The sequence below is a fragment of the Coccinella septempunctata genome, chromosome 7, assembly GCF_907165205.1.
Source record: "Coccinella septempunctata chromosome 7, icCocSept1.1, whole genome shotgun sequence".
Classification (NCBI taxonomy): Eukaryota; Metazoa; Arthropoda; class Insecta; order Coleoptera; family Coccinellidae; genus Coccinella; species Coccinella septempunctata.
In genome coordinates this window covers 24,160,558-24,177,963 of record NC_058195.1, presented here as the reverse complement: position 1 = coordinate 24,177,963, position 17,406 = coordinate 24,160,558, and the positions used below count along the sequence as shown (strand labels likewise).

The following is a 17,406-nucleotide window of genomic DNA, read 5'->3' as shown; positions in this document are numbered from 1 at the left end:
TGTGAGTGATACACTTTTTGTATGCTATCGATGTTGATATAAATGAATATCGAAAGTTCGAGCTGAAAGAAAGTTCTTCATAGTATATATAGATATATTTTACCTCTAGGTGTACCTAGAAAAGCTCCTTCCTGTTATTCTATGTTCTAAGAACATTACTGATTTATTCGTTATTCTAATGAGTGGTATTATCTATATAGATCATTTTCATAGAAAGAATCACTATTATGTACAAGATTCAAATCGATTTGTTTTCAAGTAAGTAATTAAATCGCCAAATTCAGAATTATGGTGTTAGCTTGAGATGAAAGAAGTTCAACGGATGCATAGATACACACGATGAAATGTATACAGTCATAATCCCATTCGAGAAAGCTAAGATTGGTTTTCTTTCACGTGATTCTTTCCCCTACAAAAGAATGCGATAAAAATTGTTGAGATATGCCGCCTGGATTGCAATTATGGAGGAGATAGCGCGCTGCGCCTCTATTTACTTAATTCCTCCGTATACTGATATTCCGCCTGTCTACATCTGCTTGTACGGTACAACGTTGCCATTTTGGGAGGTGCTAACCAGCAAAGAGTCCCGCAGAGCAATTCTTCTATATACAGCTCGGCACACTAGCGCCAGTGATATACACTCGAACTAAAAGATTGTTCAGTACATAAACGGGGTGCGTTGTGACCTCAAAACGATTTTTTGATATGTTGATCCCTGAAGCCTCCTGAATCTAACAAGCTAAAAAACAAGGCAAAACGATGTCACCTCCGAAATCGGAGGTGACATCGATATATATGAGGTGAGAGCGTTAAACGAGTTACTATTTTGGAGGTGGTATTAACACTTTATAACTATATATATATATATATATATATATATATATATATATATATATATATATATATATATATATATATATATATATATATATATATATTTCCCTCTATATATATATATATATATATATATATATATATATATATATATATATATATATATATATATATATATATATATATATATATATAGAGGGAAATATTTGTCGGTTATGTAAGTAGAGTCTTGGTATTTATTGGGAAAGCGACAATGGTAAGTAAAACTCTTTTTCCTTCAGCTTAAGCTTTCGAGACTTTATTTATCTCTTCTTCAGAAGCACTATAAAACATAGAGGAGTTAGTATTTGTAGGCATAGTATTTGAAAAATATAATTACTTACAGGATTTGAGGTTGTACCTGGGTTGTTTTCATTGTAATTACAAATCAGGATGATCATAATTGCATATTGTATCTTAAGATTGACAGAATTCAGGTAAGAAATCCTTGAACGTCGGTGTTTCATTAGAGGTTAGATCTTAGATTCGATAGGTTATGAGTGACATGAGACCACAGACGTACAGGGAAATCATTGGTGACTTGATGACAAGTCGACTCTTCTTCTTTGTGTTAGGTAGTTGTTAGGAATGTCTTACATTAAACAATGACAAATAACAATCTGAGTGGATTTTTTGTTCTCTTTTTGTTAGAATTAATTCAGAGCATTTTTTTGATTTTATTTTAATTTTTTTATTCTTTATTATTAGGTGACAACAGGTATATTAAAAGGCCGTGGGGAAACTACTAGGGTCTTCTATCCGTATCTGTATCTATCTGTATGGGGTTTCTGCTTCTGGACATTTTGTCTATCTCGACTAGGTTCGCATAAATTGCGCTGAGGTTATCAATGTCTTTTTTGTGGTTGATTGCGTTAGGTTCTTGGGTTATCCTGATCATCTCTATAAATTTTCTCTTCCAACTGTTAGTTTCAAAACAGAAAAAAGATAATAATACTACCCCATATAGAAGGATTAACACACAAGATAACAAAACTATTGAGCGACGACAATACCTTCATAGCAAAATACAATGTAAAAACATCTAAATACCTGTACAGTAAACTCAAAGATACAACACCCAAAGAGAGAAGACCCAACGTTGTCTACAAGATACCGTGCAACAATTGCAGCGGAGTATACATCGGAGAAACGAAGAGAACGATGAATAAAAGGATCACATCACACAAGAGTGATTCTAGAAGGAACATCCAAGCCTGCGCACTAGCTCAACACGAAAACACGACTGGACACCACATGAAATTTTCTGACTTAGAGATCCTAGATACAGAAACTAACAGTTGGAAGAGAAAATTTATAGAGATGATCAGGATAACCCAAGAACCTAACGCAATCAACCACAAAAAAGACATTGATAACCTCAGCGCAATTTATGCGAACCTAGTCGAGATAGACAAAATGTCCAGAAGCAGAAACCCCATACAGATAGATACAGATACGGATAGAAGACCCTAGTAGTTTCCCCACGGCCTTTTAATATACCTGTTGTCACCTAATAATAAAGAATAAAAAAATTAAAATAAAATCAAAAAAATGCTCTGAATTAATTCTAACAAAAAGAGAACAAAAAATCCACTCAGATTGTTATTTGTCATTGTTTAATGTAAGACATTCCTAACAACTACCTAACACAAAGAAGAAGAGTCGACTTGTCATCAAGTCACCAATGATTTCCCTGTACGTCTGTGGTCTCATGTCACTCATAACCTATCGAATCTAAGATCTAACCTCTAATGAAACACCGACGTTCAAGGATTTCTTACCTGAATTCTGTCAATCTTAAGATACAATATGCAATTATGATCATCCTGATTTGTAATTACAATGAAAACAACCCAGGTACAACCTCAAATCCTGTAAGTAATTATATTTTTCAAATACTATGCCTACAAATACTAACTCCTCTATGTTTTATAGTGCTTCTGAAGAAGAGATAAATAAAGTCTCGAAAGCTTAAGCTGAAGGAAAAAGAGTTTTACTTACCATTGTCGCTTTCCCAATAAATACCAAGACTCTATATATATATATATATATATATATATATATATATATATATATATATATATATATATATATATATATATAGGTATATTTGTGCTGTTCTTCATGGGGGAAGAATGTGTTTTTAATACGTAGTTCGTTATGGGCGCAGAATTGTGTCAATATTTCGCCATTTCTGTTCGTTACGTCTTCGTTGTATTTCTGTTTTATTCCCTCTTTAACCTCATTTCCTATTCGAGCATTTAAGTCTCCTAATATTATTACTCACTCATTTTGTGGTATCTTGTCCAGCTCTGATTGTAGGCTCTCGTGAAAATCCACAGATATTTCTTCGGGTTTGCTGATATCGGGTGCGTACACTGATATGACGTGTAGGGGATGGTCAAACATCATCTTTACTCTCAGGATTCTATCACTTACATAGTCTATGTTTGCTACGTTGAGCTCGTATTTGTCGTTCACTAATATACCCATTCCTGATATTGCTCACTGATCTTTTGTTACTCCTGAGTAGGAGTAACTAACTACATCTTAGTGTGAGTACACTAAGATGTAGTTATGCATTTTTGTTGTTCCTTTTCCCTTCTTTTTTGTTTCAGAAAGCGCACATATATCTATTTTGTATTCATTCATTTCGGGAATTATTTCCTGGTCTTTCGAGTATAGAGTTTTAACATTCCAGCATGCAATTCTCATCTGTTGTCTTTTCCTGTAGAGTTTAGTCCTTGTTCGCGCTCTGATCGTGATCCGTGAAATCAGTCCTAATTCCGAGGCTTTGCTACCGGTACTCTGAGCTTTTGATTGTTTTCCCTCAGGCAGGTAGCTAACCTTGCCCAAGAATCCCCCTCCTTCATCCGGGCTTGGGACCGACAGTGACAACTGTGGACTACTCAGTCCACCCACAGCTCTCCCAGGCGGAGTTTTATCCGACTTGCTAATAAAAAATAAATCGAAAAGTTTACGGTAATCCAAACAGTATCCCTATATAATTCAGTATAAGTATGAAAACAGAAGTGACTACAAAGTAATTAATATATTTGGATAAGGACGACCATCTTCACTTCCAAAACAAATGACAAAATTGTACAATATAATGTTACCCATTAGTACAAAATAAAGGGTGATCTCATGAAATTATACAAAAGTGGAGCTATTCCCATTGAATTTCACGGATGTTACAAATCTCTCCCTACTGATAAAAATACTCAGGAATTAACTCTGGAACCCTCCGTTGAAGACAGCAACATGGATTTTGACAGTTCAGATGATGAGCCACTACTCAAAGTAGTTCAAAAGAAGTAGAATTATATTCAAGAAAAATCCATTAAGTCTAATATTTCGTTAAAAGCAATCAATAAAAAATTAATTAACCAACAAATACCTTTCAATTTTTGTTAAAATAAAGTTAAACAGATGCTACATTTACATAAATAAATATAACATTATTTCGATTAAAACACAAAATCGCATTTTTCTCGAAACTTGTATTTCTGGCTTATAAGGTTATGGTTGTACGCCCACGATATGCACGACCGGAAGCTATACGCCCGCAATACGGAAGAACTTAAGAAGCTGCTCAGCATCGTTAAATCTTTTAGTCCAGCAATGCTGGAAATCGGAGTGGAGAAATGTGAGGTAATGAACGTCAAGCGCGGAAAAATCACTAAAGGTGGAAGTAAAATACTCCCCAGTGAAAATGCACTACCTCACCTGGGACCCCAGAAAACATGCAAATATCTTGGCTTCCAGCAAGCGCTTGAAATAAGGCCCAAGGATGTGAAGTGAAAACTGTTAAAGAGCCTGCGACTTGTGTTACGGACCAAACTCAACTCCGGGGCGCTGTTGACTCAAGCTACGAAAAAGGATATTGAATATTGGTAAGTGGAATGTGCAGGGCATCAGGACTAAGCATATGGAAGTTATCAACGAAATGAAGAAAACCGACATGGACATAGCTGTTCTATCTGAGACCAAGAAGAAGGGATCGGGAGTGGAAGAAATCGACAACTACATACACTTTTATTCTGGCGTACCCAAGAAAGAGAGAGCCAAACGCGGAATATCGGTTTTGATCAAAAAAGCATATAAAAGATGTGTAACCTATTTCGAATTCATAGACGAAAGAATAATTAAAGTTGATATGAATATCTTAGGAGAACCAGTCACTATCATTGGGATATATGCACCTAACGAAGACGACTCAAATCAAATTCTACGAATAAGTAAAGTAAATACTAGATGATGTGCGAGATAGAAGAGAGATTGTAATGATGGGAGATTTCAACGCGAGAACTGGTTGCAGAATGAGGGACTCTATTATAGGACCACATGGTGAGGAACGCTCTAACGAGAATGGCGACCGATTAATCGACTTATCGTCGTTAAAACCCGAAAAATGTGTAACTCCCAATTTAATCAAAAAAGAGATTTTGATGCCATCCCTTAGCAGTTTTCAACATCTACATGCTCAGAAATTTGTGTAGTTCCATCGAACAGTTAAATATTTTTCCCGCGCAAAATAGAATAATGTGTATCTCCGTGCTTGAAATTGTTTAAAAGAAATACGTGTACCTCCCTTACACTAGCACGGCGTCAGTGCATACATCCACATCACATCAGTGGATAACATAAGAAGTAGTGGAAAAATAGTGCTGCTTTGCTGTGAAAACAAAGGTAAATATTAAGGGAGGACGGGTAATAATAAAAAGTTTTTTGCCTCTCCTGTCAAATCAGCTAAAATGGAGTTACACATTTTTCGGGTTTTAACGACGTTATGCTCTGGTAATCAACTCAAAATAACCAATGGATTCTTCAAACACAAAGACAGACATAAATATACCTGAATCCAACCCACAAAAAAAACTGAGATCTATAATAGACTACGTTGTGGTGAAACAATTAACAAAGTTTCAGGTGCAAGATGTTAGAGTGCTAAGAGGTGCGAATTGTGGATCGGATCATCACTTGGTGAGAGCCGAAATATTATTTCCATATGAGATTCGAATCAGACAACGCAAAACGAAAATAAAGTAGAGATGTCAAAAATAGAATCACAGGAATTCAACATTGAAAGTCTTGAGCAAGAGAGTTTAAGAACACTGTACCAGAAAAGGTTAGATGCGCAACTTTTAGATAGAGAATAAGAAAGTATTAATGACCTCTACGAACATTTAAAACATTGAAAACATCAGGCAGCACTTGAAGCGTTAGGAATGAAAGAAGAGAGCAGAGTTAAAGTGAAGTGGTGGTGGAACAAGAGCATAGAAGAGAAAATAGAGGAGAAAAAACAAGTCTACCTGAAGTGGATAACAACTAATGATATTGAAGACCGGAAAGCATACGTCAGAGAAAGAAATGGAGTAAAGAGATTGGTGACAAAATATAAGAGAGATAGCTGGGATAAGAAATGTAGGGAAGTCGACATGTATATTGGAGGTAGAAGATGCACAGAAGCATGGAAATTCATAGATAACATCAGATCCGAGAAGAAAAATAGTTTCCAACTCATATCACCCGAAAAATGGGAAGAATATTACAAAACACTACTAACTGAAAATCGACCCGAGTATATCAATGAGGAACTACATCCTATAAACATAGAAGGAGAAAAAATAGAAAGAGAACAAGAAGATCTAATGAAGGCAATAAAATGTTTGAAAATCCGAAAGTCAACTGGACCAGGAAACATTAAGGCAGAATTGATGAAGAACGGAACATGTAAACTCTACCATATGATACACCAACTTTTTACGAGATGCATCAATGGAGAACCAATACCAGAAGAATGGAAAGTTGGATACATTTCATCAATCTATAAAAAAAGGGATAAACAAAAATGCGAAAACTCTCGAGGTATAACAGTTACATCCGCTTTTAATAGGCTATACGGAAGAGTTCTGAGGGATCTGATCGAACGGGAATACGATGGACAAGAGGCGGAAGAGCAAAGTGGTTTTAGAGCAGGTAGATCTTGTACTGATAACATATTTGTTCTCAAACAGATCATAGAAAAGAAAATTGCCAACAATAGAGAAACCCATCTGGTATTCATAGACCTTGAAAAAACATATGATAACATCCCAATATCTAAACTCTGGAAAGTTCTAGAAGAAACACAAATGAATCATACTTTGATCAAAGCTATAAAAGAACTGTATAGAGAAAGCAAGGCGAAAGTAAAAGTCGGAAAGAGAATATCTTCAGGATTCACGGTTTCAAAGGGCCTCAGAGAAAGTTGCTGCATTTCCCCTACATTGTTTAAGATATCCATAGAGCATGTGCGGAGAAACTGGAAAAAAAAGTGTAGAAGGATGGGCATAGAACTAAATGATACTTCAGTGTTTACTCTCCAATTTTCCGACGACCAAGTAATCATTGAACAAGACAAATACCATATTGAAAACATGACTCGAAAGATCAGAGAGGAGTATGAAAAGTGGGGTCTAACAATGAACTTAACAAAAACCAAATATATGTGTATGAGAAATAGTGTAGACGTTTTGGAAATTTCCGACAATGACAAAATAGAAATATGTGATAGATACAAACATCTGGGGATCGAACTGAACGACGAAGGTAAAGATGGCTCTGAGATCAAGGAAAGATTGTGACAAGGTAGAAGAACGGTAAAGAGTCTGAATGGAATATGGTGGCACAAAGAAATATCGAAGAAAACAAAACTGCATATTTACAACACAACCGTAAAAACCATCACACTGTACAGAGCGGAAACATGGAAGATGATTGAAGCTGATAAAAGCAGGATATCGTAGTAGCTTGTTTTCTGTTGCCTGAATTCTTTGTATATGGCTCTTTGCCGCGAATCCCTAAGCACCTGATCCATTAGTCAGATGCGGTCTAGCAACGGCTTTGATTATTTTCAATTTTGTCTCATTTGACATGTGGCTCTTTCTACCTATCAGCGGGTAGAGCATATTCATCGCTGCCTTGGTTTTGTCAACTGCTTGCTTGATATGGCTTCTCCAAGTTAGACCTTTGTCTAGGGTGATACCTAAATATTTCGCTTCGTTTTTCGTTTTTCTATTCGATTTCTTCTCCATCTACCTCGAGATTTGTTGTAGTTCTCAGTCTCCTCTTTTGCAGTAATATCGCTTGGCTCTTTTGTCCGTTGAGCTTTATTTTCCATTTAATACACCATTTATTTCATCTATAGCTTCTTTTAATATTCCTTCTATGATTTCTGGCTTGCGATGTCGCATTGCGATTCCCGTGTCATCGGCGTAAAGTGTCAGCACAGTCCTTGGAGATTTTGGTATATCGTGAATATATATGTTATACAGTAACGGCCCAAGTACTGACCCTTGAGGCACCCCTGCTTGCATATATCTGGTTGTGGAGTGTTCTCCTTCCACTTTCACGTAGAATCTTCTGTTCCTCAAATAATTCCTAATCAACTTGCACAGTTTCATTGAATATCCAGCATATCTCATTTTGTGAATCAATCCTTCATGCCATACTCTGTCGAATGCTCTGGCGACATCTAGTAGTACAAGACGAGTTGCTTGTTTATTTTGGAATCCTTCTGTTTTGTATTCTGTGAGTCTCAGTAATTGCTGTTCTGTTGAGTGATTTCTTCTGGATCCGAATTGCTCTGCTGGAATGAGATTCAGATTTTTAGTTTTTTCTGTAAGCCTCCTAGCGATTACTCTTTCTACTACTTTTCCTGGGGCGGACAATAAACTTGTCGGCCTGTAGTTTTGGGGGAATTTTTTATCTTTGCCTCGTTTGTTGAACACTATGATTTCTGCAGATTTCCACTTTTTCGGATAGTGTTCAGTTCTCATTATACCGTTTGCAATATTTGTGAGAGCAGCTATACCTTTTCTAGGTAATTTCTCCAACATAACATTCGTTATTTTATCACTTCCGGGAGCTTTTCTATTTTTCAAGCTTTTGATTATCTCCTTTATTTCGAATGGAGATGTTGGTTTTCTATTTTGTCGTTTACTGGTGTTTCGTCCATTTCTTCTTCGTTGTTCTCAACTAGTTCTTCCAGATCTTCATTATCATCATCAGGTCTGTAATTTATTCTCGATTCTCTTTCGATCGATTCCGCCAGTGCTTCTGCTTTATCGATATTCGTATATGCCATTTCTCTTTCTCCGTGGAGAGGTGGTATTTTAGTCTTTTCTCTTCTCAGACATTTTTGCATTTTCCATGCAGAATGATCGATAGTATTTGGTTCTTGAACTCTTTTGTTCCATCTATTCGTTCTCATGTCCTTCAGGGCATTTTTTATAACTTGGCTGTGTCGGTTTAGATTTCTCTTATTTATATTTGTTTTGTTGAGCCTGTATGTTTTTCTTAGTCTCCGATTTTCCCTGATGAGATCTTTGATTTCTCTGGGTGTATCACCGTGTGGATGTATCGGTGCTGGTCTCGTTATTTTCTTTGAGCCTTTTTTGTAGGCATCTAGTATATTCTTTTCTAGTTTATCAACTGCTCTTTCTAGGTCGTCCGGTGTGTTGATTGTTGGTATTTCTGTTACCTCCGATTGTATCAGATGGCTATATTCGGTCCAATCGGTGTATTCTCTTGTTTGCATTAGTTCTCTTTTTGGCCCTTCTCCTATTGTTAATTCGATGCGTTTGTGGTTAGAGGTTCCGTCCCACAAGGTCTCTATCGAGAAATCTCTTGTGATATTTTTTATAATTGCGATATCAATTATATCTGGTAATCCATTTCCGAATGTTAGATACGTTGGTTTTTCAGGTCCAATAACGATAGCTTCATGTTTTTTAGCGAGATCTTTCAGTTTTCTGACATTTCTGTTTTCCATCCTGCTGTTCCATTCTGGAGATTTGCAATTAAAATCTCCTATGCAGATTTTCGCGTTTGTTCCATCTAGTAAGTTGTTGATTTCTTCTTCCAATAAGTTATTTGGGGGTCTTTTATATGCCGATGTGACTTCGACTCTTTGTCGATTTATTTCAACAACAATCGTCACTGTTTCTATTCTTGACTCGTCAGATCTTCCTTTAAAATAGTGTTTCAGATCTCGTCTAGTTGCCAGTAAGGCAACACCTCCTCCAGTGTTTGTGATTCTTTCACATCTATATATCTCATAATTCATGATGTTCAATCGCGTATTTGGTTTTATTCTTGTTTCCTGTAAGGCTATAATATCAGGTTTTCTCTCTGATATTATTTCTTCTATCTCGGATTTTCGAGTTCTGACCCCGTTTATGTTCCAGGAGACTATTTTAAGGGAAATTTTCCTAGTTGTATGTTCCATTATTTCAGTTTACTGAACATTCCTTGGAGCTTTTTCTCCATCTCTCTTTCAATTTTCAACATGATTTTGTTGGAAATTTTTTCAGTAAAAGTGTCTAAATCGTCGTTTTGTTTTATTGATCGTAGGTTTAGCTTGGGGCATTTTCTGTTGCTCTTTCTTCTGTACTGGTTTAGGTACTTCTTTTTTCTTGTCGTCTACTTTGGAGAGGGTGGGCTTCTTTTTCTCCTGGACTTTTTGAGGAATCGTGCTCTGCTGAGCCGATTTCTGGCCTGTTTTCCTCTTCCTTGTCACTAATTTGAATTCGCTACATCCTTTGTAGCTTGCGGGATGGCCTTCTTCACCGCACATAACGCATGTGGCATTTCTTTCCTCACCTTTTCTGGTAAGTTCGCAATCTTTTGTGCAATGATTGCCCAAACATTTAACGCATCTGTATGGAAAAGCGCACTTGTTTTGGGCATGTCCATACCTCTGGCATCTGAAGCATTGACTTGGATTTTCTGGCCTTCTTTTTTATTCCGCTACAATGCAAAGATTGTAGAGGCGTCTCATTTCGAAAATCTCCTTTCTCTGAGTTTTGACCAGGTATAAGGGTATAAACTTTTCGGTTTTATTGGATGTCATTCTGGACACCTCGGCGTCATGGATTCCTTGGACTTTTAGATCATTTCTGAGTATATCTAGGTCAGCATCTATTGGGAGATGCCTTATGACTGCGTAGATCTTTTTCTCTTCCTCCATCTGGTAGGTAAAGTACTCCTTACCAATCTGGTCAAAATATTTCGTAATGATTCTGTAGTCGTCCACACTCGAGGCTACGATCCTAATTCCGTCTTTTACGACGGTTGTTCTGTTGTAGCTTAATTTCTTCATGTAGAGAGCTTTTGAGATCTCTACCCAGTCGGCTATACCCATCGTCGTGATGGGTGGAATTTTATCTTTTTTAGGTAGCTCCGTTGCTTTTTTTGCGGTCTCTCCGTCTGAAGATGAACTTTCTTTACGCTCGCGTTTTTGCAATTTGAGTTGCAAAATTTTTCTTTATTTTCCGGTTCCGGAGCTACTTCCTGTTTGGAGGAATTTTTGGGAACCGCTACCGGCTTTGCAGTTTCTGCAAATGTGGGGGATTTCTGTGCCGTAATCTGTTTTGCAATTTCAGCAAAACTAAGGAGTTGAGGCGCTTTATTTTTATTAACTTCCTCTCTCAAGAGGCGCATCTCCCCGACCAACTGAGCCACGGTTTCAGTCAGTTTATTTATTTGAGCCGTCAACTGCTCATTCTCTTCTTTGAGCCTTACAAGCTCCTCGTGTTCGCCGCCGCTGAATTCTTCTGCATCGGTCGCTTGCATATAGGAACCCTCATTATCTGAGGTTTCCGACATGGTTTTATACTAAGATTTCTCAAAATATCAAACAATTTGAAAGTAATAAAATATTCAGGAATCTTCACTGAAATAGTCCTATATAAAACTATGGTATAAAGCCGAAAGTTTTCTACGCTATGAGAAAAATCAGAAAAAAGATACGAAAAATAAGCTCACCTGATGTTTTCTGAAGTACCAACGATAAAACAAAATCTGGACACTGTGGATGAACACCAACAACAAAATTTTAACGAATTAAAATTCCGATAACAAATACAATAGAACCTATACAAACTTCACAGACGAAATCAAATATTCCGTAGCTTTGTTAGTGGGCACTTCCACTTCGACTTTCTCTTCCGCTTTCTCCTTTATAGCACTAGGAGCACTATAGCACGTCTTCTTTGGCAAGCTTTCACTCGAGACTGTTTCTAGAGGACATTACAAGAAAACAACTTATATGGTACGGCCACGTTCAACGAATGAGACACAAAAGGCTTCCGAATATAGCGATATAATGGGTGCCCCACGAAAGGAGGAAAAGAGGTAGACCTAGGTAGACGTGGAACGAAGGCATAAGGAATGCGATGGGTGAGAGACAACTCACAGATGAGGATTGTCAAAATCGCCTAGCATGGAAAAGAGGTCTAGAGGTCGGACAGCGAAGACGAACGCTATAAATCGACATGTATATATATATATATACATATACATGTACATATTGATGATGCTTCAACTTGCTTTATATATATTTACTCCGGAATTCATGATGTGTGAGGGACCTTGGATAATTTCTTGATTCAAAGCCGTTATTTGAATTTGACATAGATAGTGTAGTTTTTAAGTGTCTCAAGAAGCGTTTGCAGATTTCTAAGGCGTTCAAAAATGTGGAAACGGTCAAGACTCTGTCTTTTAGACTTGTACGTAGTAATTTGGAATATGTTTCACCGATTTGGAGTCCCTTTCATCATAAATATATCGATAAATTGTAAAGAGTATTGTTTTTGTAGTAGACCTGACTGTGCTTATGAATATAGACTTGAATTGTAAAATATGATGAGCCTGGAAAATAGACAATTTATGTTTCATCAAATATTCTTATATTGTAAATCATTGTTTTGGTTACCTGTTGATAGAGAATATTCATTTCAATGCGCGGTTTTTTAGTGGTCGTCGAAGACACTTATCGCATCATTGTCCGAATTCAAGCAGAGACTGTTTCTGTATTCGTTAAAAAATTGTAACTTAAGTAGTTGAATTGTTGTATGTAAGTTCTAGTAAACTTCTTCCTTTCATATTTATAGTCATGATCAAGATCTGTTAAATTTATGTTCATTGAATTTGTAGTGAATCCTTGTTATTGGGTTCATCCTGTTGGTATCCATTTATGTGAATAAATACATAAAATTCGTTTAATCGGTGAATGATGCGGAAAATCAGTTTTGCAGCCATCTTTGTAGTAGGCATGAAGTTCTCCTGAACAATACAAATGTTATTTTCAAAATGATGTTATTTCAAAGCAGTGTCCTGTTGAATGAATGACAATGAATGACAAAAAGAGCTCTATTTTCATTGCTGAAGATGTCTGCTCGTCGAATGAATCATATAGAAATTTTATCACCCAGCTCATTGTCTACTCTTTACTAAATTTAACGATTTATTTTCAGACATTCACGCGACTATTCACCTGCATGCTGGCAGGAGAACAACAAGTTAGTACTATATGGCTGCAGTCAGTTTTTCTGTTCTGCATAGTTTGGGGCTTGGGGTCAACACTCACGGCAGATGGTCAAAAGATCTTTGATGCATTCTTCAGAAAACTTCTGAATGGCGACAACAAGAATCACCCTAAACCTAAATCGTTCAAATTGACAAAAAATCAGGTATTTCCTGAACGGTTCAATATTTATGAATGGATTTATGAGAAGAAAAATAATGGACAATGGACTCTCTGGGCTGACACTGTCGATAAAATTCAACAAATACCTGCAAACGCTAAAGTAAGTACATTGTTTTTTCATGATATTGATGAAAGATGGTAACTCAAAACTCAAATATTTCGAGAATTCAAGTGCTTGGACTTTGCAAGAATAGAGAGAAATCTATGAACTGGCAACAACGAATCAGTATCTGCTAATGTCTAAGCAATATGAATCACCGAAAGTATATAAGCGCAAGAATTCCGAAAAATAGCCAAATTGGATAATACCTCTTATGATAGGTTCTCTATTGTGAGAAAATGTTTTTATTCCTTTTTTTTTTCTTCAGAAATATGAAAGTCTACTTCAGTACGCACGCCACTGTAGTTGTCCATTTTCACCGAGTCTCGTCAAATAATCTTAAGCTGTTTCGATAATACCGGGAAATCTGTTATTTATTTGAACGAATTTCTGGACAAATTCCTAAAAAACCGTTTCGACTCTCAATAACTGAGTACAATATCCCGAATTTGTCCGCAGTGTTGACGAAACACCCTGTATCATGTCTGAACTCTGAAACTGATCAACCTAGTTTAGTAATAATAATAACTCGGTTATCGCCCATTGTTGTTAGAATGATGAAGAAGAAATTATTGGAAATATTGGTAACTATTTGATTTCTATTGTTTATTTCGTGACAATGCCGACGTTTCGAAACATATTCGTTTCTTTTTCAAGGCTACAAATGAATACAAAAATATACTATAAGACATATAATATGACATAACATGAACATAAATTACCTAGTTACGATAAAAAATATTGTACGCTTCTTAGAAACATCTAGACACCTTAAGGAAATCAAAAATTTATAGAGCAGGTACACAATGCAAACATCTATCTTATCAGATATTATTTCCATATTTATGACAATGACACCAACAATTAACACAAGCTGTCAAAATATTGATCACGAATGGACTCAACACTATTGACGAGGCCAGCCATTACTTATTACTTTCTAAGTACATTATTATAAATAGTGCTTATGTCAATGATGAACAGGAAAATATTCTAATTTAAATGTGAGAGACAACAACTTCTTTTTCTTCTCAACAATGTAAGCTGGATGGTTTATTGGATGGTAGATTATTGATTAACATAAAAGATTTCTGTAAGAAGGTATACAGAAACACATTCGAAAAATCAAGGCAGACAATGTCAAGAGGAAGTGGTCCTAATATGAGCCCTGCAGTTATTATGGGCCCCCACTTGAGCATGCGCGACAGTTATAAATTCCGTACTGATACACTTCTATTATGCCAGGCGCAAATAGAAACGTAGGTTAGTGAGGTGACGCAGCGTGCGCTTTTGAGAATCGTTGAAAAGAACAAGACCGCGCAAATAAAGGGTTATGGACGATAGTGACGTGACGCAGATACGAGACGAGAGCGTCCTGCGCTACGCAGTCGGTGTGCCACAGAGGCGCTCGTAGAAATGCAGGTCGTTGAGGTCATAGAACTCTAAATATATAAGGCTAGAAGAGTATAGAATTATGTAGTTGAGGTGACGTAGCGGGAGTTTTTGGACACATAAAATGAATGATCTCGCAAATCACATAATCACATAATTCTATATTAATTGTTTTATGGCGCAAACCGACGTGACGTCCTGCACCTTTGAACATAAACACATGGAATGGACATTGACGTGCTATGAATGTATTTGTTGTGGTACAAACATTCGATGCTTCTCTGTCTAGTGCGACACTAAGGCAGTGGCGTAAAATAAATAAATTCATATAGCTCCTATCTTTTTGTACAAAAAATTGACGTGGCAATGATGTCAGATTCAACTATCTCATTTGTGATTGGCGACACTAAGCAACTTTCTCACTCCAGTCTTTGGATAACAAAAAATATTTATTTCCCATTCCTTGTATCTATGTTCCAAGTCCTGCACTAAGCAGTCGTTGTACCGCAGTTTTTCATAGTGACTAACGTGATTTCGAGATTGTGTTTACGATTAATCGAAGCGGTTCGTAGGAGAACAATTTTATATGATACAAGCCATTGCTACTATTAGACGGGAGCCAGAGCCAAAAAAAGTCTCTGAATTTCTTAAGCCTGGTTTTTCTCAGGTGATTACATTTATAATATACAATAAAATGCTGCGGTCAGTCAAGTGGATGTTAGAACATGTTCCTCTGGTGCGCGATCAAACATGTGATCACCGACATAATAAAATCAATTTCTTAAGGCTGAAACTTTATTAACTTTTGTTTTTTGGTATGTAAATCAAAATTATGATAGTCAGTCAACGTCTAATCGGGACACAGCTGGTCAGTCAGCTTTAGTGTGCGTAGCGCGAGGCGTAGCGTCGTTTATTAAGCGTGAAAATTTTTTGTAACTACTACTGACTATATTATTAGTGAATAAAATGGTCAATCAGCTATTCCGTAGAACAACGCCCGTCAGTCAGTGGATAAAAAATTAAATTTTTTTCGCTCTCTATAGATATTACATCATAATCATTCAAAGTAACAAATTTATTTTAATAAGGCACTTTCATTTCGCAATTGTGCCTTAAAATCTCAGAAATAAAATTCGTTCGAAATCAACAGTGCCCTCAACTAACGCAGGTATACGCACAGGTAAGAACTCCTTGATTTTCAAACATTTTTAACTAATATTCATTTAATTCATTAGGGATAACAAGCTATAAATAATCATCACATAATTCATCATCTGAATCTTTCATATCATTATTCTCACTATCGTGATCTGACACGTCAAGCTCAGGTGTTGCAGAATTTAAAAAATAAATAAATTTGTGATTGTTCAATTCAGATAAAGATATTTCTATACCTGTATTTTCTTGTAAAAATTGAATAATATCATCCTGTACAAGTTCTGGTAATTGATCGCCTTTGAACCAATCACACTCATATTTCTCATCCACCAATTTCCAGCCGTAGTCAGTAGGAGATAGCTCCGTTGGAATTTGACGGTGAGCATTATGCCAAATATTTGTAATGAATCTCGCTCTTAAGAACTGCTGCATCAATTCTGATTGGCATGGTGGCATACTCGACCCATCTACATTAATTATTTTAATTTTAAAACGATCGTTTGTGGTACTAAGACATTTATACGTCTTCGACAATAAAACGAATGTTGCCTCGTCAATTGATTTAATTTTTTTCAAGACATACAAATGGGAAACAAATCGTTGAACCCTATTTAACATATTATTCTGGTTGCTTTCATCTGCAAGTCCAAGGTCAGCGAATGTTTTTTGAAAATTTCGCTCTGCTTCATTATCTGCAGAGGTTTTTTTTACCTTTCTCATAAAAAGCTGGGTTAAAATCACTTCCAATTAGAGCATGCAGTCCAGGAAGAGCATTGCAAACAGAATTTCACAATTTTTGATGCAGTCTACGGATATTAATCATCCTTCGATGATTCGTAGTCCCAACTTCTATCTACGCTTATTAATGCTGACTGACCAGCTGTGTCCCGAATGGACGTTGACTGACTATCATAATTTTGATTTAGATACCAAAATACAAAAGTTTATAAAGTTTCAGCCCTAAGAAATTGATTTTATTATGTCGGTAATCACGATATGTTTGACCGCGCACCAGAGGCACATCTTCTAACATCTACTTGACTGACCGCAGCATTTTATTGTGTATTATGATTGTGAGAGAAAAAACCAGGCTTAAGAAATTCAGAGACTTTTTTGGCTCTGGCTCGTGGACTATATATGGAGAACAAATTAAAAAGTGATATTTGGAAAGACGTCTCGAATCAGATTTGGAAAGTAGTGAGTTTTCAAAACTTAACTATAGCAGTATTGACGATTGAAACGAATTAGGGTGGCAGCACCAGTAAATGAACGAATAGCGAAAGTTTTCACTTTCGACAACCATAAATTATTTTCCTCTGAAGCGAAATTTTGTTTTGGTGATTTTTGC

General features: G+C 36.4%; 1 protein-coding gene across 1 annotated transcript in view; it reads left to right on the top strand.

Moving 5' to 3' along the window:
* The window catches only part of LOC123316425 (dynein axonemal heavy chain 3), a 2,043,583-nt gene that overhangs the window by 914,797 nt on the left and 1,111,380 nt on the right, over positions 1-17,406 (top strand). The window contains exon 28 of the mRNA XM_044902499.1: positions 13,176-13,508. Within this exon, the coding sequence (XP_044758434.1) occupies positions 13,176-13,508 (333 nt within the window). The remainder of the gene's footprint in view (positions 1-13,175; positions 13,509-17,406) is intronic.